General features: G+C 31.9%; 2 protein-coding genes across 2 annotated transcripts; both read left to right on the forward strand.

The window, feature by feature from the left end:
* The first annotated feature begins 5,741 nt into the window (after positions 1-5,741).
* LOC132945461 (UDP-glucosyltransferase 2-like) lies at positions 5,742-10,984 on the forward strand. The gene is made up of 4 exons (XM_061015208.1): positions 5,742-7,000; positions 9,378-9,597; positions 10,041-10,260; positions 10,370-10,984. The coding sequence occupies exons 1-4, from the start codon at positions 6,158-6,160 to the stop codon at positions 10,638-10,640; spliced, it is 1,554 nt and encodes a 517-aa protein (XP_060871191.1). The 5' UTR covers positions 5,742-6,157; the 3' UTR covers positions 10,641-10,984.
* Positions 10,985-16,941: 5,957 nt separating this feature from the next.
* On the forward strand, positions 16,942-21,537 carry LOC132944097 (UDP-glucosyltransferase 2-like). Its single transcript, XM_061013271.1, has 5 exons — positions 16,942-17,041; positions 17,180-18,217; positions 19,790-20,009; positions 20,094-20,313; positions 20,444-21,537. Exons 2-5 carry the CDS (start codon positions 17,381-17,383, stop codon positions 20,712-20,714), a joined length of 1,548 nt encoding a protein of 515 aa, XP_060869254.1. The 5' UTR covers positions 16,942-17,041; positions 17,180-17,380; the 3' UTR covers positions 20,715-21,537.
* Positions 21,538-22,201: the final 664 nt, after the last annotated feature.

A 22,201-nucleotide genomic window follows, 5' to 3' on the forward strand; every position in this document is an offset into this window, starting at 1 on the left:
GTTATATATATATTGAAACCTCACGCGATCCGTTCGTTTCCACTTTGCTCCGATTTCCGATAACATCGTAATATGGCGTAGGACGTACTATGTCGTCGTATAGTAATCCCAATCGTTCCCGCCATATTACGGAACGATATATCTGTGGTTGATTTCTCGGTGATCGCAGATAAACCTCTACAAATGAATTGGTGATTGTAAAATTCACCGATTGTACCCTTTTTTATATGTAAATTCCACGGGTACGATTTTTTTTTTACCTCTAAAAACATGAAAGGTCCACTGGGAACCTACCAACTCTTGACCTGTAAAATAAACATAAATTATATCACCGATATTATTTGTTGACCAATCTTATTTTTAAATTGAATGTTAACACTTAATTTGATTATAAATACACACATTTTAAGGCTGAAATTAATTACACAACTCGTCATAGACTATCGTTTTTATCACTTAAAATGTTTGATTTTTTTATCATTATTATCATAAAGATTATTTTGGTGTATGGCAACCGTCGGGTTGACGAAATAAAGTGAGTCAACCACGGAGGTAACGATCGATTCGACGCCCTGATCGTGTTCGAATCCATTACAGGACTTGGCCATCGTGTTTGACGCCCCAATACCTTTATAAAGAAAGTATGTTTTTCTTTTTGAACTTGTATCATTGTGAAAACTAATAGGTGGGTAGTAGGTAAAAAGTAATAAATGAATAACAGTGTAAAATAATGTGATTTTGAAGCTAAATTGTCATTTAATTTTTGGAGGTATGTTACGTTTTTAAATAACTTAGTACCTATAGTTACAAACATAATATTGATTATTTTAACACCCCGAAAAAAAAAAAACAATAATGTTCTGGCTTGCACGATAATGTAGTACGTTATTATCCCATCAATCATGATCAAATTTATAGAGTGCACTTTTACCGGATAGCTATCGGATCCAGCGCGAGTTTCAAACATAATTGTGGCGTGCAACGACGTTCCGTGGGGACGATCGGCCAGAGGTTCACCGAAAACCAACTGTTGAAAACCAAAGACTTTCGACGAATGGGGTTGACAACTGTCGACCCGATACCTTACGATTTGTCTCCTACGGCCATCTGTCGATAATCTCTCAAAACTCACATTACGTGACTGAACGTCAATACCTGTCTCGCTGAACCTGAAATTCACATTAAACTTGCGTTGTATTCCAACATTTTTTTTAGTTTAAAATGTTACATCAAATGTTTATAAAAATTGAAGTGTAGAATAAAAGAGCAATAAATTCATTTGGTTTGGGTGAACACGTATTTTATTATTATTATTTTTTTTAATTGGTTTATTATCTCGCGTGATATTTACGAGGTCACCACACCCGAATTTGTATTGTATGTAGTGTTCGTTTTACGAATACACTCGCGTTCAGCATTTCACGTTTAATTTTGTTACTTTTAATATTAGAGTGAATCGACCTATAATTTAATTACAAATTCATGATGTTATATATATGTTCTAGCAGAGGATTTTTCTCAATATTTTAATTTTTAAACTATTTATTAGTACCAACGTACGTGTACGCAAACCAATAAATAAATTTAAAATTGTAGGTACCTAATTATTTGCTTTAAACATTTAAAATTAAAATATCGAAAAAAACTCTGAGAAAATACATATAGTGTTGGTACCTTTTAATAATATGATAATAGACCATTTCACAAATAATAGCAATTTTTCTTTTACATGCTTGTAAGACGTATACAATGGAAACAGGTGTCTAAATTATAAAAAATAATACTTTACAATTAATACGACAAGATAATAGACATTAACATTTAACACTTCATACTATGCAAGACGTATTATAGTTATCAGCTGTATCGTTGTTATGATCCGACGAAATCGACAGCAGTAACCACAATGGTAAGCGGTTTGTATTTGTTTACGGTTTCGACGCTGTTACTGTTGATCTGTCAGTAGGTGTCGCCGGTAGAAAGCGCCATAATACTGGCAGTGGAAACAATAGTGGTAGCAAGAGCCAATTGAAATTTGGAACATTCTGAGCCAAGTGCATAAATCGTTAAAAAGGTTAAGTCGTCAAGTCAGTCGTTTATGGGACCGAGTATGTCATTCGTCATAAAGGATCACCTAATTTGATGTATCGTGGTGTAAACCTTATACGCGCTCTATCGATATTGTCTACTGGACGTAATCTCTGTAACGTTTAGTTTTTACTTCTCTAATCTCATTCAATGCCCACAGAGTGTTAAAGCTTATTTTTAAGCACACTTTGAAAATACACACAGGTGAATTGGGTTGAAAGTGTTTTGGAATTAGTTTGTGTTAATTACCTATTGGAAGCTAGTAGTTTTTCATTTAGAGATAGTTTGGTAAGTAGACCTTTGCAAATTTAAACGCGTATTGTGATTGACGGTTTCTTATTCATTACGAAAAAACACCGTTATTACTTATATTTTAATTTAATTTAGATAAGCAGTTTACCGTATTCTTTTATGTATAAAGTATGAAACAATAATATTACCAATTCAGACTTGAATTAGGCCATTTCTACCGAAAGATAAAAACGCGGATGCGATAGGCTACACACTATAGTTGCTCGGCCGTGGGTCAGTTACGAACGTAGATAAGGTTATTACGATTAAATTTGATATTAGGTCAATTCACTCTAATATTTAAGGTAACAACATAAAATTGGTTCTGCTGAACTTTAATTTGAATGTTTTACGTTTGTGCGACGGATATAATACACACACACATCCTCTCAAGTAATGTATAAGCTGAAACCAGTTAATTTTAGATAATTATTAAATATTAGTTTTAACAAATATATCATATTAATTATAGTATAAATTATAATAAATTCAAATAGATTATTATTTCTATTTCGGCGCATGTATTGCATATAATATGTAACATGAATTTGATAACCATATCATACATATTACAGAAGTAAAGATTCTATCTTCTTGATGGCTCCATAGCACGATTATAAAGAACTTATATATTATAAATTATATATTATAACTTATATATTATAAATTATATATTATAACTTATATGTTATAAAAAACTTATATATTATAAGAAAAGTTCTTTATAATCGTGCCCATAATAGCACCATGATATCCTTGTCAGCATTAACCAGGTACCTTTATATTTCTCCATAAGCCAAGCACCATAATTCCGTGCTCCTTCTCATTCCACTTCCTATGGTCATAACCATTCAATCCACTGACTTTTTATCGCTCCCTCAATAATGCTTCTATATTTTACCGTCAGCTTTTTCCCTTAAATAATCATTACCAAAACAATTTGCAGTATACTTTTTTGGAAAAAAAGGAGGGAGGGGGTTCTTGTTTGGAAAATAGAAGTTTATATCGCTACAGGACACGTCTTACGAGTACAAAAAAAAAATATCAGGAATTTGAAAATATGGCTAGTAGGTATACTTAAAAATAAGAAATCGAATGAAATATGTACTATTAGGTATAAAGGCACAAAGTGGGAATGTTTAAAAAATCACTCTGTATATTATATTACTTTTTTTTCAAATAATTTCAGTAAATATAAAATAAACGTTATGTTTAGATTGTATTATATGCAAAATATATTGTTGGTTAAGAATTATTAATTCGTGGAAGTGATATGTCATCGTACGACATGACTATATTACCGCTTTGACGCGGGTCAAGGTTGCGTTCCAAGACTGTCGCCGTCCCGAGCGTCCGCGCGATCCAACGTTGTTGTTCGTGCTCGTTTTATAGTCTGGTTTTGCGTGCCGTATCTTAATTTCATGACGACGATATCATAATAATGTATTATAGTCGTCACGACCGAATGTGCTTTCCCCCCCCCCTCCCCCGTCGGTGCTGATCCACATTAAATTATTATATGGAAATCCGTACGCGTTCTCATGCTCTTGTTGAGCATAGTATAATATTAAGCTGAAAAATGTCGCACGTGTACTTCTCAAAAGTGTGCGCGAGTTACGTCCACGTGCGCTCATGGTACGAGCTACGCACGACTCCGTTCGTTCAAGTGCATTCGTTCGGATACCGCGCCATTTGCCTTCAGTGTGCAATGTGAATACAGAAATTATTAAGTCATTTTCCGTGACCTATATATTATATACTCCATATCATAAAAAATGCCGTTTTGGCTAAATTGCTGTGGTTTTTTATTTTAAATATATTTGTCCACACGTTGATATGATAATATTAGGTATAATAATAATAATATGTACAACTACATATTATATGTATTATATGTTTGCTGTAGTATGTTACAACTTACAATATTACTCGGTGGGTACCGATAATAAATCGTTATTCGCTGCAAAGCGTAAACCGAATAAAGCGTAGTATACCGAAAAATAAACAATTATAGGTAAAGTCATCGCTCTTGGATACCACGTGCACTGATAACATATTAAAGACAATGCTTGATAACGAAAAATAAAACGGAGGCTGTTATATTTGATTTATGTTTATCGATTATCATAGGTAACATTACATCTTATTGATAAGTATAATACAATATTAATTTATCAGCGGAAATTACAGAGCACGATCTCGAGCTCCACTTTTAGTTTTCGAGATTATTCTGTTATTTAATCCCATTAAATTATTATGAAGATAAAATAAAATGAATAAGTAGTTATTAATAGATATGAGAGATATTTGTTTATAGTTTTTACCTATCGACTTAATTTATTTTTACATTTTTAGAGTTTTTTTTTCAGGACATTGGAATCCTAACTTAACATTTATATAATCACTATAATCACATTATATATACGACATGATGTCATAATAATTGGTATTTAATAGTTTTATTTTTTAAATCAAGATGACAATTAGGCTTTTAGTAGCTCAAGCAAAAGATTTTTTTTTAAAAAACGATCTCCTGAAAAGTTACAATTTTGCAGATATCAGCTTCTGCCTCTTCAGTGCAGAATTGTTATGTTATTTATTGGTATGTAATTTTAATAATTCTATTTAGCTTGTGCTTTACATTATGACTTGTTAAGTGTCAACTATTATGACTGAACAGTAAACATTAAACAATACATTTTAATATTTTATAATTCTGTTGTACAAGTCTGTGTTGTAATTTGTAAATGAAATAGGTAGTAAAAATTAAAATTAAACAAATATATTACCTACAGAACTACAGAAGTAATAGAACCATAGAAGCATATATACTGTTAGTAATTTGAATAAGTAAACCTATTATTATAAATGTTATAAATTTCCAATTTGTTTTTGAAATAAAAAAAAATAATAAATAGTAGTTGCCAGTATGAACTTATAAATTATAAGTTATATGCATATAAATTAAATTGTTATTTAAATAAACATAGTAAACACGTTTTCGTTTTGTACTCAGTTTTACGTGTCATTGTGATGTGAGCTTAGTAAGTTACAGAGATAATGTCGCGTCGTTTGTACAAACGTTCACAAAACTTTTGGGTCTTTAAACTAAACACACTGAACATCCAAGGCGTAGTGGAGCGTACTCGTATAATAAGACTACCTTGCTACGAGTCTACGACTAGGAAGTTCTGTGTATTTACTCTAAAGAGCCGAAAAGTTTTGTAAATGATCGTAGAATCATAGGACCACGAACGGCTGAGCACAATATAATAATCGTTCGAAAGTAACTAAGAAATCGAAACGGCATTGAAAACCAGTTTTAGCTAAACAATCAAGCGAGCAGTAGGCAGCGGGCAAAATAATTGTCATGTAAATTGCCGTATGCAATTTGAATGAGAACTCGATGACACACATTATAAAATGTTACTATATTAATAATATGAAAACGCTTCGGACCTATATAGGTATGATGTAAAATGTAAAAATAATGTTAGAGCGCGCCAATATTGTTCGCAATAATGTGTGTTAACAGTGTGGTCATAGTGCGTAATAGTGAAAAAAAATACACGTGTAATATTGTGTACTCGTCAAATGAATATAATAACATGAGCGCCGCCACTGCAGTTCGAGTCCAGAACTCATCGCGCTCGCACAAACTCGCATAATAAACGCGCGATCCATATAGCCGCGATACCTACCTATAATATTATAACCGTTATCCATATAAAAATATCGTAACCCAACCGGACCGCACTTGCCGTAAAAAAAAAATCCAATGGCGACGATGAAAAGATCCACCGTGGAGGTCTCGCTATCGTTGTGTTTGTGCTGGTTGTCGGTCGTCTTGCAGACGATGCCGGTCGGGGAGGCTGCCCGAATACTGGCCGTCGAAACAGTGGCGGGCAAGAGCCACTGGTACTTCATGAGCTCGTTGCTCAGGTCGCTGACGGACGCCGGACACACGGTGACCGTTTTCACGCCATTTCCGGACGGCGACCGGGCAAACTACACGGAGGTGGATACGTCCCGCGACTTCCCAATAAAGCTTGATATGGACGTGATGCAGACGATACGGGAATATGGAGATCCGTTCGTGTTAACGAATCTCATGTCCAGGCTGGCTCGATTCTACTGCGATGCGATCTACGGAAACCGGAAGCTGGCTGACCTGATAGCTTCTGAGGCACGCGACCGGTACGACTTGCTCTTAATCGAGCCGCTTGGCTTCGACTGCGTTTCGTACCTGGCCGACTCGCTCGGTCTGCCTGTGATCTACTCGATCCCGTCGCCGATGATTACCATCGCCGAGCGACTGTTTACCGGCCATATGTCCAACCCGGCCTGCGTGTCCAACATGTTGGCCAGCCACGCCGTGCCCGGTACATTCGTCCAGAGGTTCACCAACACGGCGCTGCTAACGTACAGCATGGTCAAAACTCGGTACGACCAGCTGGTCACCTTGTTCACGGACCCGAGACCGTATGACCTGGCGCCGACCGTCAATCCGTCCATAATATTCCAGAACGCTCATTACATCAGCGAGACTCCGAGACCGATCACGCCGAACGTTATCTACGTGGGTGGCATACACCTAAAACCCGCCAAAACGATACCAAAAGTGAGTGGTTGATAAGTCATTGTGTTCTATCTGCTTTACCTGTTATTACGTGTGTGTTTAGCAATGTTAGATATCGGATTTTTGAGAAATTTCTAAGATAGTCGAAATTATTACACGAAATTCCCGATATTATATTATAATATTCTGTGAAATTGTCAAGCCTTCGCAGCTTGATATTAATTTTTGAGATAAATCAAAAATAATTGATTTTGACGACAATTGGTTTTGCGTCGAAATGTAATTTTCCAAACTTGGTTTACTGTTACTAAATGAAAGTTCGGGACAATTTTTACTTTTAATGTCCAGAATATCAGCTATAGATTTAATTTGTTACATAAAAACCACAATTGAAGCAGAATTTCTACATTTTTTTTTTTTTATTTCACACAATTTTTTTTTAAATTTCAAACAAAATATAAATTGATATCATCTAATATTAATACAAAAAAATTAAAAATATTTGTGACCCTCTGATTGAATATTGGTATCTATATAGTGGATAATATGAGGATGATTTTTATCCAGTTTTTATATTTTCAACTAAATACAACCATGAAAATATTCTCACTCACATAAATTATTTTTAGGATAGTCTATTTATTTAAACCTATTTTAGATAAATTCCCATTTTTTTTTATTTCGAAAAATCGGAAATGATCCGATTACAACACTATAATATTTCTGTAATTATTATGATAAAATATTATGAAATTAATTCTGATAGATCACACATCATCATAACAATAATCGAGATTAAAGTGTTAAGGCTTACTAAAACCACGCTGATAATGATGATGTAGGTATACACGATTTTGTTATGACTTCTGAGTTTAAAAGATGCCTTAATAATATTTACTATAAACGCTTTTATAAAAAAATATATTAAAATCATATTTTATCAGCTATTACACAATAATCACTTGTCAAAACAATTAGTTATTAAATGTTAATACACATTTACTATCACTTATTATAGAATATAAGATTGTTACAATTCACCGACATCCGGTTAAAATCTCGACGTTTGAAACATGATTACAAATAGGTTGCATAATATAATGATTATAGTTAAATAAAAATTATTAAGTAAATTAAAGAAAACTTATTAAATCAGAAACGATAAAAATATAAGAATGTATACAATATACAATATAATTAGCTATAAAAATATTAGAAAAAAAAGTCGTTAACAGTTTAAAAACCTATTATCATCTTGATTCATTATTACATTTATATAATGAATAATAATGTTGGAAAAATGTCTTTAATTTAATCATTAGAAGTTCTACATATAGGTGTAGGTACTAAATAACTTTATAGGTAATAGTGTAATACTACAGTACAATGGACTAATTCATAGTAAACTTTAATGATAAAATCATTTTAATATTAGCTAGGTAGTAACTAGGTCTAGAATGTTTATGATCTTATAAAATCTAAAAAAATTGCATGCAGATAAAATGTGTTAAAAATTGTATTACATATTATTTAGTATTTACTATTCATTCAAAACAATACTAATCACTTTTAATAACAACCAATAAAACCTTTTTATTTTTTTATCTTATTTTTATATGAAATATACAATCTGTACCCTGGAGGCACTATAAAAGGTGAACATTGAATTTTATAAATTTTTAACCATACAAAATCATTTTTTAATTTTACATTTGATAAATGTTTTGAAAAATCGAATTTTAAATGCTTATTATATAAGAATTGTGCCCATGTATTTTTAATGTATTATTGCCAATGTATTATTAAAAAAAAACTAAAAATAATTGGAAACTGAAAATGTACGTAAACCACTCAAAACAAGTCAAAATATTTTGAAAAGTTTATGGTATATAAAATTATAATATAGACATCCAGTAAATATTTTATGCATCTTTGGTTATTTGTTATAGAGTTACACCAACAACCAAAATGTATTTTCTCGCAAATCTATTTTGCGTAATAATTACCGTTTTTCCTTAACCTTTATTTTGTTTTTTCCTGCACTTTCGAAAACTATTGTGAATTTAAATGTTGAACTCCCAAATGCGCCAACTAGATTAACTTTCCCATCAAATAAAGTACTGTTGAAGAAAATCGAAGCAATTTTATTGTCCCAAACGGTGATGAAAGACACAAAAAAAAAATAAAACATTTCAATAAAAAAACACACATCATTGTAAGATCAATACATTCATCGGTCGGCTCACAATCTAAAACATACATCATTGTAAAATTAATCCATTCATTGCTCCGCTCGGAATCTAAAATAAAAATGTTGTATTCAAAAACATAATTTGTATTTATTTGTATTTGTATACATATGAATCATGTTGTTTAATTAAGTAATAATAAATAGTAATATTATTAATTTCGATTCAAGGACATATTAGATTTTATCGAAGACTCACCCGAAGGAGTGATTTTCTTCACATTCGGTTCCACAATTAAAGTGTCATCGTTACCGGAACAAATTGAACAGTCATTCAAAGAAGCGTTGGCCAACGTTCCTCAGAGAGTTTTATGGAAATACGAAGGTGAAATGAAAGACAAACCGAAAAACGTGATGACGAGAAAATGGTTTCCTCAACGAGAAATACTATGTGAGTACATTTTATAATAAACTAGCTGTGGGAAAAATGACAACTCTTAAAAAAATTATTTACTTAACTCCTTTTGGGTGTAACTCGCTGCAACTCAACCACCCTGGTATCAGAGCGACCAAGCTTGTACCTGATCTTCCCAATTAATCAATGGCAACATATAAATTAATAAATACTAATTTCTACTTATTATTTCTCCTATAATCAATAACAACCATTTATAAACAAAAATGTCCATCTTAAATCTCCCTATTTGGACCTACCTGGTGTAATCGTGAGTCTAAATCATCCCGGGAACCACACAAGCACACACAAAAATGTTTTATCAAAATCGGTCCAATTGTTTAAGGGATGTACAAAGGACAGATATATATATATATATATATATAGATAAACCCATTGTCTTTTGTTTCAGAGAAAAAATAAAATTATATTTTTTACAGTGCATCCTAAAGTGAAACTGTTCATCAGTCACGGAGGTATGTCCGGAGTGTATGAAGCTGTGGATGGCGGTGTTCCCGTACTGGGATTTCCAGTGTTTTACGATCAGCCGAGAAACATTGAACATTTGGTCCTCAATGGAATGGCGATATCCATGGACCTGTTGTCGATGACCAAAGAAAAACTGTCCAATGCCATTTCGGAACTCATCAACGACGAAAAGTAAGCTTTTGATGATTTTATTTATTACCTACGAATGATACATTTATTTTCGTTTTCAATAATCGTTTTTAAATATCAATATTATATCATGTGTGTTCATTGTTTGTAGGTACGCGAAAAATGCTAAAATTGCTTCCAACCGATTCAGAGACCGGCCGATGACGCCGCAACAGTCGGTCGTTTATTGGACGGAGTATGTAATCCGTCACAAAGGCGCACCACATTTGAAATTTCACGCTCTGAACCTCACTTGGTATCAATACCTCATGTTAGATATAATTGCCGTAGCGTTGATTTTTGTTTTGCTAGTCACATTTGTTGTCTTTAAGATTTTCAAATGTATAAAAACTTTTACAAAAGATAAAGTTAAAACTCAATGAGTCTAGTAGTCAACGATTGTCATGATATAAAATACTGCACAATTGGACACGAATCGTGTAGTGTTTATCTATTACTATTAATATTACTATTGTTTTAATACTATTATTATATAAATTGTTATAACTATTATTATTATTTTGATGTAAGAGTTATGGTTGTTGTGTATCCGCAAATAGACGGATTACTAAAATAAATATAAGTGCAATCAAAAATAAAAAAATGTAACATTTAATCAGCATAAATTAGAAAGCATGGTTTTCCACTTCTAATTTCTGAGATAAGTTATTTGATTCTGTTAAATTATTAAAACGAATAAATATTAATGAGATGTTACTTAATACAACTTATTGGATGTATTTTTTTTACCTATCAATTTAATTTGTTTTAGCATTTTTAGGTAAATTTTTTAGAGTTTTTAAGACATTAAAATTCTATCTATATATAGTAATATAATGATTACAATGATATTATATTGTTATATCAAAAAATAGAAAAGAAGGGGACAGACTCAAGGACTAGCGTAATAATAGATATTCGCCATGTTTATGTAAGTATATCATAGATATATTAATAATATTTATTATTATTTAAAAGCGCGTAAGTAATAATGGAGTATAAAAAAAAAGTTCAGTTGCGGCAATGAGGTTTTTACGTATACTATGATGGTTGTTGATAAATATAGTAAATACTTCTTTATTTCATACCTATGTAACACGTGACATCAGGATGTGGGTGAATAAGATACGGCAATAATGTTTTCATCGTACAATCCGTTCGTAAAACTAATTGGGTCGTTCTAAATCAATGAAGAAATGGAAACGGCATTGAAAACGAGTTTTAGCTAAACAAACGAAAAAGCAGTAGACTACTGCAATAATCATTTCGTATGTGATTTGATTAATAACACGTTTTCGTATACACTTATGATATTATTATACTAATAACTAATAAGATAGGTAATGCTTCGAATAACACTCAACCTAGGTATGATATAATCGTTATTTTTATATCAGTTCGAATCCGCAGCTCTTCGCTCGCTCACAAACTCGCATAATGATAATATACGCGTGGTATTAATAGCTTCGATACCTATATTATACCTATTACTTATACGCGAATATGGTAACTCAACCGAACCGCAGACCAAATACCGTATTACCTGTACAAAAAACAAATTCCTATAAGGCGACGATGAAAATGCCGACCGTGGTCTGACTCTCGTTGTTTTTGTGGATGTCGATTGACAGTATGCGTTTGTCAATTCTACGTCAATTCCTCCAAAATTAGAATGACCATCAGAATCGTAGAGCCAGTGGCGTACGCAGGATTTTTCAATGGGGGGAGGGGCTTGAAAATTAGTTACAATTTTATTTTATTTTGTCCAGTCTAATAATTTCAGACGTTTATTTGAGGTATTTTAAAATGTTTGTAACTTCTAAACTTTCCTGGTAGAAAAAATGCTCGGGTCATAAACTTCGACGCCCGAAGTATGTTTTTGGAAGCAAATTGGATCTAGTTGGTACTTTTAGGAGGTCGAAATTGAAAATGCTCAGTGCTTTCTAAAATAATTGGAGAAAAAAAATGAAAATTTATTAAAATTGTTTGGTAACTAGCTTGGTTATACCGTCCTCACTTGGATTATATTTGACTAATTTAAATTTTTTTTTCTATAAATGTCAATAAAAAATTATTTATTCGGTCAAAAAGCTTAATGATTTAATACGTAAGTTTTTATTACAGCTAAAATATTAACGATACATAGACATCATGGTTATGTTTTAAGCATTTAAAGTTCAAATTTCGTTAAAACCACAGTTAATTTGTAGTTAAAAACTTATAAAATATTAAATGTGTATAGCTAAGGCTCTAGACAATTTCATACAAGTAGTTCATACTTTCACCAAAAAATTTTAGGAAAATTGGTATGCAAATACAATGTTTTTTCAAAAATAAATTCATTCTGGTAAGACGTATATGAAATTTACTTCTTGCTTACCATAGTTGACAGTTGAAACTTGATAAATATTTATTTTTTTTATGTAATAATTATACGGGGAATGGGTGGGGGGGCTTCAGCCCGTTAGCCCCCCCCCCCTGCGGACGCCACTGCGTATAGCTATTCAGTTTAAATAAACTTCATTGACTATAGGTATGTATGTTCCAGCCTTGTTCCAATTTAAATGGTAAGAACGAAGAAGACTTGATATAGCATTCAAACTCTGGTGTTCAGGTCAGAAACACTTTTATTCATTAATAATACACTAATCCAAAACGTTTAAGTTAGTTTCTCAAGTCGCTTCACACGTACAAGCGTCATACCTGCGTACCTACTCAGCGACAACGGGACTGCCCGTACCTGCTCGTTTGTTATAAAGCAAAATATTATTTTTGCCTCAGCACATCTTGCTTCGCTGGCCTGACCTGTATTAATAATTAACAGATTCAAATACTTCCACCTAAGTTAGATATATCTATATATTAAATAATATTATACTGACGAGTGTCTACATATAATATACGACACGTCTTAGAACAGTAGTATAATATAATGTCTGCAAACTGAAATATGTTGTTTAACATTATTCGTAATATTTATTTGTCATACTATCTTTCAATATGGCATTCGAGGTTTGGGGAGGTCTTTAATATGTCTCATACATTTTCCTTTCTGTTTTTAGAGAATAAGTTTTGAGCACTTTAAAATGATTATCACCTATCGGCCGAAACGATATAATATAATGTACCTAGTTAATATCATAAAAGTTGTTCTTTCTGTATAATAATACGAGTATACACTGTATTACATAATATTATAATTATAATGTACTACTTTGTATATTGTATACAGTGGTGCTTCAAGTCCCAAATTTTTTTTTAAATATTATAATATATATTATATATTTATTTTTGAGAGGGCTAAGCCCCCCAAGCCCCCCTCTCCTCTCTATTTGCGCCACTGATTGTGTAGGTACTTAATTAATAATTACTTATCTCAAGACATGTAATATTTAGGTACCTATATACAATGAACATGATTCACCGAAATGATCGCTTAATATCCCACCCAGATGATATAATAATATGCTTTACTCAGGTACAATTTGGGTTATTCACCCTAATTAATGACGCCCCTCACGATGAATGTGGAATATTGGGGCTTTAAACACTGTTCGTGCACCCAAATAAGGGTATGTAATTTTCATTACTCGTAGTGTAACATACTCTATATGAACAATAACAGTATAAATTATAATATGTAACTATCTCACTTTAAGCTATACGCATATACGTATAAATGTTTATAATAAAAAATAGATAAATTTAAATAAAAATTATAAAATGTAAAAAAAAACTAAAAACCAATTTTTATTGTTTGACCACAATCCAACAAATCGGGGCCCTAAAGTTTCACTTTGTTGACTAACCCGCTAGTTGCACCACTACTTTGGGTTAAAATTAAAAAAGTTTTATGGGCCGTGTCACACATATTATAAAAAAATCTTTCAGTCTTATTTTAAAAAATAAAGGCCGAAGATATAATTGCGTAGGCCACCGGTTGCTGGCTATTATTATACATTTTTAGGAAATGTAAAAAATAATTATTCAATTTGAAACGATAAAAATATAAGCTAATATTGTGTAAGACATAGTTTAATTAACTATAAAAATATTAGATTAAGAAGTCGTTAACTGTTGGAAAACCATTTTAACACCTTGATTTATCATAATTTATTAGCCATTACATTTCGATAATGAATTATTTTGCTATAAAAATGTCTTCGTTTTTCTAAGTTCCCTATAGTACGTACTAAATAATTATATAGGTAATACTATTAATGGACTAAATAGTAAAATGCATTGATAAAAGTGATGATATATTAGCTAGGTAGTAAGGATAGGATGAAACCTAAAAAAAATGTAAAAACAATTAATGTAAAAATATGTCAAAAAATTATTCAATTACTCATTAAAACAATCAAATTTTTTAATCATAAAACACTAACCGATAAAATAAATATTTACATAATACTGTTGGAAAACATTAAATTTTTCTGCGTTATCACTCCACCCTTATCAATTCTGTTACATATTTCTTAATATTACGATATTCCAAAATGTTTTACCGTTTTTACTTTATTTTTCGCCTTTTCGACAATTTTCCAGCACCTTTTAAATTTTATTCGTGTATTACACGTCTTTTAAAGTTTAAAAAGCCTTTGACATGCAGTTTTTATTCGTATTCCGTTTGTAACATTCGCAAAATTATTATTTTAATTTTTTTGATCAGTTGCGTCTCTTTGCACAACATTTGTGCTTGAATTGCGTAGTACGCACGTCGATTAAAGGCCGTAGATATGCGGTTTTTACGAAAAAAATCGGTTCGTACACGTCAATATCGCGTTTAGACATGACGCCGACGAGTGACGACCGACCGTCTTTTATATATTTACGTAATTGAGTACAATATTTATGTATATTATTTATATATATTTCATATATCCTTTTGTATGTGACTGAACTCCTCCTAAACGGCTGTGCTTATCGATTTTGATGACATTTTTTTGGTATTGGGACGAAATATCCAAATAGTTATTATTATTATTTGTTTTATTGTTATTTAAAATAAGTACCTAGGGCACAGTAGTATAATAAAGATAATATATTGTGTACAAACTCAGTTCATAGTCAGTTCAAAAATAAGTAGTTAGATATAAAAAATAAAAATATGATAATAGATGTAGGTAATAAACTATCGTATAATATTTGCTATTGCAATTAAAAAAATATCCTATTCTTTTTGGTCGTTGATATACCCAAGACAAAGTAGTTTAAGTTTTTCTTGCATCTTTACATATTTTGGTTTTTTCCGTGGCGGATTCATTGTCTCCAACTCTTTTTGTGCAATTTTCGGTTCATCGGCGGCAATCTCCATGCTACTAATAACTGTAGATGATAAAATAATAAAAATAATATGTTACGTGCATAAGCTTTAGTTATCGCCTATCGGTGTTAAACTTTCCATCGTAAATCTCAAAATCTCTATTTGAGAACCATTCTGCGTTAGGGCTACCGGGTCCAATTGTGAATATAAATCATTCAAGAACACACTCAAGCACACACAAAAATGGAATCCAGGTCAAAATATCCTGTACTAAAATATCCAAGTCAAATAATCCAACGGATAAAATATCCAAGGATAAAAAAACAAATATATAGGACAAAATATCCAAATAGTTATTTTTATTTTTTATTGTCAATAAAAAATAAAAATATGATAATAAATATATGTAGCCATGTAGGTATGCGAGAAATACTAAAATTGCTTCCAACCGATTCAGAGACCGGCTGATGACGCCGCAACAGTCGGTACAACAGCCACGGAGTATGTGATCCGTCACAAAGGCGCACAACACTTGAAATCTCACGCTCTGAACCTTACGTATGATATCAATACCTACTATTGGACGTAATGGCCGTAGCTTTGATTTTTTTCCTAGTCACAATCGTTGTCTTCAAGATTTTAAAATGTATAAAAGCTTTTAAAAACGACAAAATTAAAGTCAGTGAGTCTAGTAGTCAACGATTGTCATGATATAAAATACTGCGAATTGTGGAAGGGACGTAATGCTAACTAGTGAGGGGACGATATGTTAACGCAGTCCCCCCTCCGGTTCTCGATACCACGAAAAAAAAATAAAAAATGTTGTTATTGTATAAATTGTTATTTCTATTATAAATATTTTCATGTAAGAGTTAAGGTTGCAGTTGTGCATCCGGGCTTACTAAAAAAAATATATGTACGATCGAAAAGAAAAAATGTATCAATTAAACAGCATAAATTAGACATATAACGCGTCTCCACTTCCAATTTCTGAGATAAGTTATTTAGTTCCGTTAAATTAGTAAAAAGATCAAAAAATCAATGATTCGTTCTTCATAAAATTTATTGGCCAAATTTTTTTTACCTATTGATTAATTTATTTTAACATATTAAGCTACATTTTTTAGAGTTTTCGCTTTTTAAGATATTATAATCCTATCTTTATAGTAATAAAATCACTATGATGATTAATGATATTATATTATAATTCTATAAATAATATTGTTAAGTTATAGAAGGAGACAAACTCAAGGACCTGCGTAATAATATGATATGCCAAGTATGTGGAAGTCCGTATTGCAATAGTGCGTACATAATAATGGTGTAGAAAAAAAAATCTCTGGTTCGACAATGAATTTGGGATACGGCTATAAAACCAGTTTTATCTTAATAAATTAGCAAGCAGTAGACAACAGACATAATTATTTCGTACCTATGTAATTTGATTGATAACTGGAAGTCATACACACTTATAACATTATTATACATGTACCAAAACGCTTCGGATCTATATAATAGGTATGATGACGTAATAAATAATGTAAAGATGTATAGTTTTGGAACGAGTAAATTGTTTGCAATATTAAAACAGTGTGAATGACGTGATTGATAGTTAAAAATAAGTATATATTATATAATATGTATTATTGTGTACAGGATCCCGTCAAATGCGTAATGACTTACGAAACTCGACCACCATTACTGCAGTTCTAGTCCGGAGCTCTTCACGCGCACACAAACTCGCATAATAAACGGGCGGTGCAGTCCATATATACGATACCTATATTATACCTATTATCCATACGAAAATATCGTAACCCACCCGGAACGTAAACCACTAACCGTTCAAAAACAAAAATGTCAACGATGAAAATATCGACTGTGGTCTCGCTGTCGTTGTGTTTGTGGTTGTCGGTTGTCCTGCAGACGATGGCGGTCGGAGAGGCTGCCCGAATATTGGCCGTCGAAACTATAGCGGGCAAGAGCCACTGGTACTTCATGAGATCGTTGCTTAGGTCGCTGACGGACGCCGGACACACGGTGACCGTTTTCACGCCGTTTCCGGACGGCGACCGGGTCAACTACACGGAAGTGGATACGTCCCGCGACTTCCCGATGAAGCTCGATATGGACGTGATGCAGACGATCCGGGAATTTGGAGATCCGTTCATGATAACGAATCTTATGTCCGGAATTGCTCGAACCTACTGCGACGTGGTCTACAGCAACCAGAAGCTGGCTGACATAATGGCTCCCCAGGTATGCGACCGCTACGACCTACTCTTAATCGAGCCGCTGGGCTTCGACTGCGTTTCCTATCTGGCCGACTCGCTCGGTCTGCCTGTGATCTACTCGATCCCATCGCCAATGATTACCTTCGCCGAGCGACTGTTTACCGGCCATGTGTCCAACCCGGCTTGTGTGTCCCATATGTTTGCCGGCCACGCTGTGCCCGGCACATTCGTCCAGAGGTTCACTAACACGGCGCTGCTGACGTACAGCATGGCCAAAACTAAGTACGACCAGCTGGTCACCTTCTTCACCGACCCGAGACTGTATGATCTGGCACCGACCGTCAACCCGTCTATAATCTTCCAGAACAGTCATTACGTCACCGAGTCATCAATACCTGTCACGCCGAACGTTATCTACGTGGGTGGCATACACCTGAAACCCGCCAAATCTATACCAAAAGTAAGTGATAGATAAATTACCGTGTTAAGGGAATCCGGGATTCCACACCACCGTTTATTGGGGAAATATACACTTTGTACGTGTTCCAACGTACTGATTTAATTTTCACTCCAGTAACAATATTTTAATTTATTATGATGTCGATTCGGATCCATCGACATTCACTGAAGGTGGTTTGTTTTACGCGCTCGCATTCACGTGTCATAAAATGCGTAGAATCGAAATTATTTTATGACAGAATGTTGTAAATCAGATCTAAACGAGTTCCAAACATACTGACTTATGTTGTACACCAATAATAATTATTTGAAAACAATTTTTTTTTGTTAAGTCAATTTTGATTTCTTTGATTTTTTATTCCTAAAAAGAAAAAATCTCACTTGAAATTTAAAAAAAATGTTTTTATCAACGAAATTACTGTCCTTTACTTTAAAAATGAGGAGCAATATAATAATTAATAACTATATTTTTGAAACAATTTCTAAGGTAACTTGAGCAGCTGTGTATTACTTAATACTTTCTATGAGAACTTAAGATATAAAGTATATTTAGATAATAACGCAAGTCTAAGCAGTGCCTACTTATATAAATTCTGTAAACTGAAAGATATTTTTCTTTGTTATATTTATTTATCAATAAATACGTTGATCTTTCGGTATGGCTTTCGAGTTTCCGGAGGTTCTACCCAAAATTCTAGTAAACCTCTGCAATTACAATAAAATAAAATAATTTGTATATGTATTAATATAAACACAAATTAAAAGGATGTATTTATCTTTATTTATTTATTAATTTATTTCTATATTTAAATTGGCAAACCAAATTACAATAACATTTGTTATTACAGATATTGCTTATCTTAAATCTAATACAAATAGTACAAATAGTAATACAATTAGTAAATAGATAGGTTTAAGTTTATTTTATTTACGTAATTTTTAATATTTAAAAAGTTAGTTTCTAATATTTATAAGTTTGTATTTGAACTATTTGTAGGTATAAGACAATATATAAATACAGCTCATGGGGGGGATCAATCCCCCATATTCCATGATTCAAAATCAATCCTCCTCCCCCGTAATTACGCCCCTGTTTGACGACTGTAAGGCTGTCGGTACGGTTAAAAACATGTGATAATATAAAAATATAAAGCGACTTTGAAGTGTTTGTAGTGTTTGTAGTGGTGTTTGCGTAATAATTTAAACTGCGATTATAAAGTAGTAAAGTACATACCTTTATAAGTAATAGAAATACAATTATACAGTTGTTAATCTTTTCTTAGCTTGCTATGCGAGGTGTTACAAAAAAAACTTATTTACATAAAATCGATAGGCGTGATATGAAAGGATGAAAAAAATAATTAATAGGTAGTGAACAATTTGACAATACATAACTTACTTATTCGTGTTAAAATTTACGAGTATTTGGAAGAATAAAATTGTTTCTTTTGTATTCAAAACCGTAGTTTTGTTTATCTTGTTATTATTCGAAAATCTGTAAATTCACTGGAATGCATGAATATATAATGATAAAGGTTTTTTAATTATCTAACACTATAATTTTTGATTCAAGGACATATTAGATTTTATCGAAGATTCACCCCAAGGAGTGATTTTCTTCACATTCGGTTCCACAATTAAAGTGTCATCGTTGCCGGAACATATTGAACAGTCATTCAAAGAAGCGTTAGCCAACGTTCCTCAGAGAGTTTTATGGAAATACGAAGGTGAAATGAAAGACAAACCGAAAAACGTGATGACGAGAAAATGGTTCCCTCAACGAGATATACTATGTAAGTACACTTTTTACGATAAATCAACCAATCATTGTTCGTTCCTGAGAAAAATTAAAAATGAATATATAATATTTTGTACAGTACATCCCAAAGTGAAACTGTTCATCAGTCACGGAGGTATTTCCGGAGTGTACGAAGCTGTGGATGGTGGTGTTCCCGTACTGGGATTTCCAGTAATTTACGATCAGCCGAGAAATATTGAAAATTTGGTCCTCAATGGAATGGCTATATCCATGGACCTGTTGTCGACGACCAAAGAAAAACTGTCCAAGGCCATTTCGGAACTCATAAACGACGAAAAGTAAGCCTTTGATGATATTATTTTTTACGAATGGATCATTTGATTTCTCTACCACTCGTTTTCAAAAATAATATTATAATATTATATTATGTTGTATTATATTATACCTATGTGCGTAAATTGTTTATAGATACGCGAAAAATGCTAAAACTGCTTCTAACCGTTTCAAAGATCGACCGATGACACCCCAACAGTTGGTCGTTTATTGGACGGAGTATGTAATCCGTCACAAAGGCGCACCACATTTGAAATCTCACGCTCTGAACCTCACTTGGTATCAATACCTCATGTTAGATATAATTGCCGTAGCGTTGATTTTTGCTTTGCTAATCATATTTGTTGTCTTTAAGGTTTTCAAATGTATAAAAACTTTTACAAAAGATAAAGTTAAAACACAATGAGTCTAGTAGTCAACGTTTGTCATAGTGACTAGTGGCTACCAAAATACTGCACCATTGGACACAAATCGTGTAGTGTTTATCTTTACTATTATCACTATTACTTTTAACAATGTATAAAATTATATAAATTTTTATTACTATTATTAATATTTTGATGTAAGATTTATGGTTGTTTTGTATCCGGCAGGCGTAAAAGACGGATTACTAAACTAAATATAAGTGCAATCGAAAAGAAAAAGTGCACCAAATAAACATCATAAATTAGATAGCATGGTTCTCCAATTCCAATTTCCGAGATATGTTATATATAATTTTGTTAAATTATTATTAAGGAGATAAAAAAGGAATGAGTCTTTATTAACATATCGGAGATTTTTTGGAGTTTTTAAGAAAATAAAATCCTATTTCTATAGTAATATTATATTCTCTATAATGATATCATATTAAATTAAAAAAAGATGAAGTGGACAGACTCAAGGACTAGCGTGATAATTGATATGAGCCTTGTACAGTCTTGTAAAAGATACTTTTAAAATTGTATTTAAATACAGATACAAATACATCCATTCAGAAAGTATTTAAAATACATTTCAAATACTTTCAAGAAAAAGTATTTAAGAACAAAATATAAATACTTGCCATGTATTTAAATACTTTTTAAATACTTTTTTTTATTTTACTTTTCCACTAGTTAGTTTGCTAAATTAATTTTTTAATTACTAATTTAAAACTGTCTTAATACATTCATCTAGGTATTACTAGAACTTTTTGTACCACTTTCAATTGTATACTGAAAAATTAAAATAAATAAAAACTTGTTGTATTATAGAAATTCTTTAATAATAGGTACCTAATTAAACAGTCCTTAATGAAATATAAATTATGTGGATATACAGAGCTAGGGGATAGGAGTTCTCAACAATTATGAAAGAAAAATATTTTTATAATTTATAAATAAAATAGTATAATAATTTTCAAAAAAAATAAAGTGATGACCGACGAATAATTTGTTTGAATTTTCAAAAGTATTTGATTTTCAAATACAAATACGTCCAAGACAGTATTTAAAATACTTTCCAAATACTTAAACCAAAAATTATTTAAAAAGTATTTAAATACATTTACTCAAATACTTTTACTCAAATACTTTACAAGACTGGCCTTGTATAATATGGAAGTACGTACTTTAATATATTGCGTATATATTAAGTACTAATAGAGGTTGAGGAGCATAAAAAAAAGTTCTGGTTCGGTAATGAACTTGGTATGTATTATGGATGTTGATATATAAAGTGCAATATATACTTCTTTATTTCATACCTATTTTAAATGTAAAAATGTCATTGTTTAATAATATATCATCGTAAAATTGTTCACAAAACATTTTTAATCGTTCGAAATTAATATGAAAGCTAAACGGCATTGGAAATTAGTTTTAACTAAATAAACGAGCAAACAGTAGGAACTGGTATAGTTATTTCATCTGT

Source organism: Metopolophium dirhodum, chromosome 5 (genome assembly GCF_019925205.1).
Source record: "Metopolophium dirhodum isolate CAU chromosome 5, ASM1992520v1, whole genome shotgun sequence".
Taxonomy (NCBI): domain Eukaryota; kingdom Metazoa; phylum Arthropoda; class Insecta; order Hemiptera; family Aphididae; genus Metopolophium; species Metopolophium dirhodum.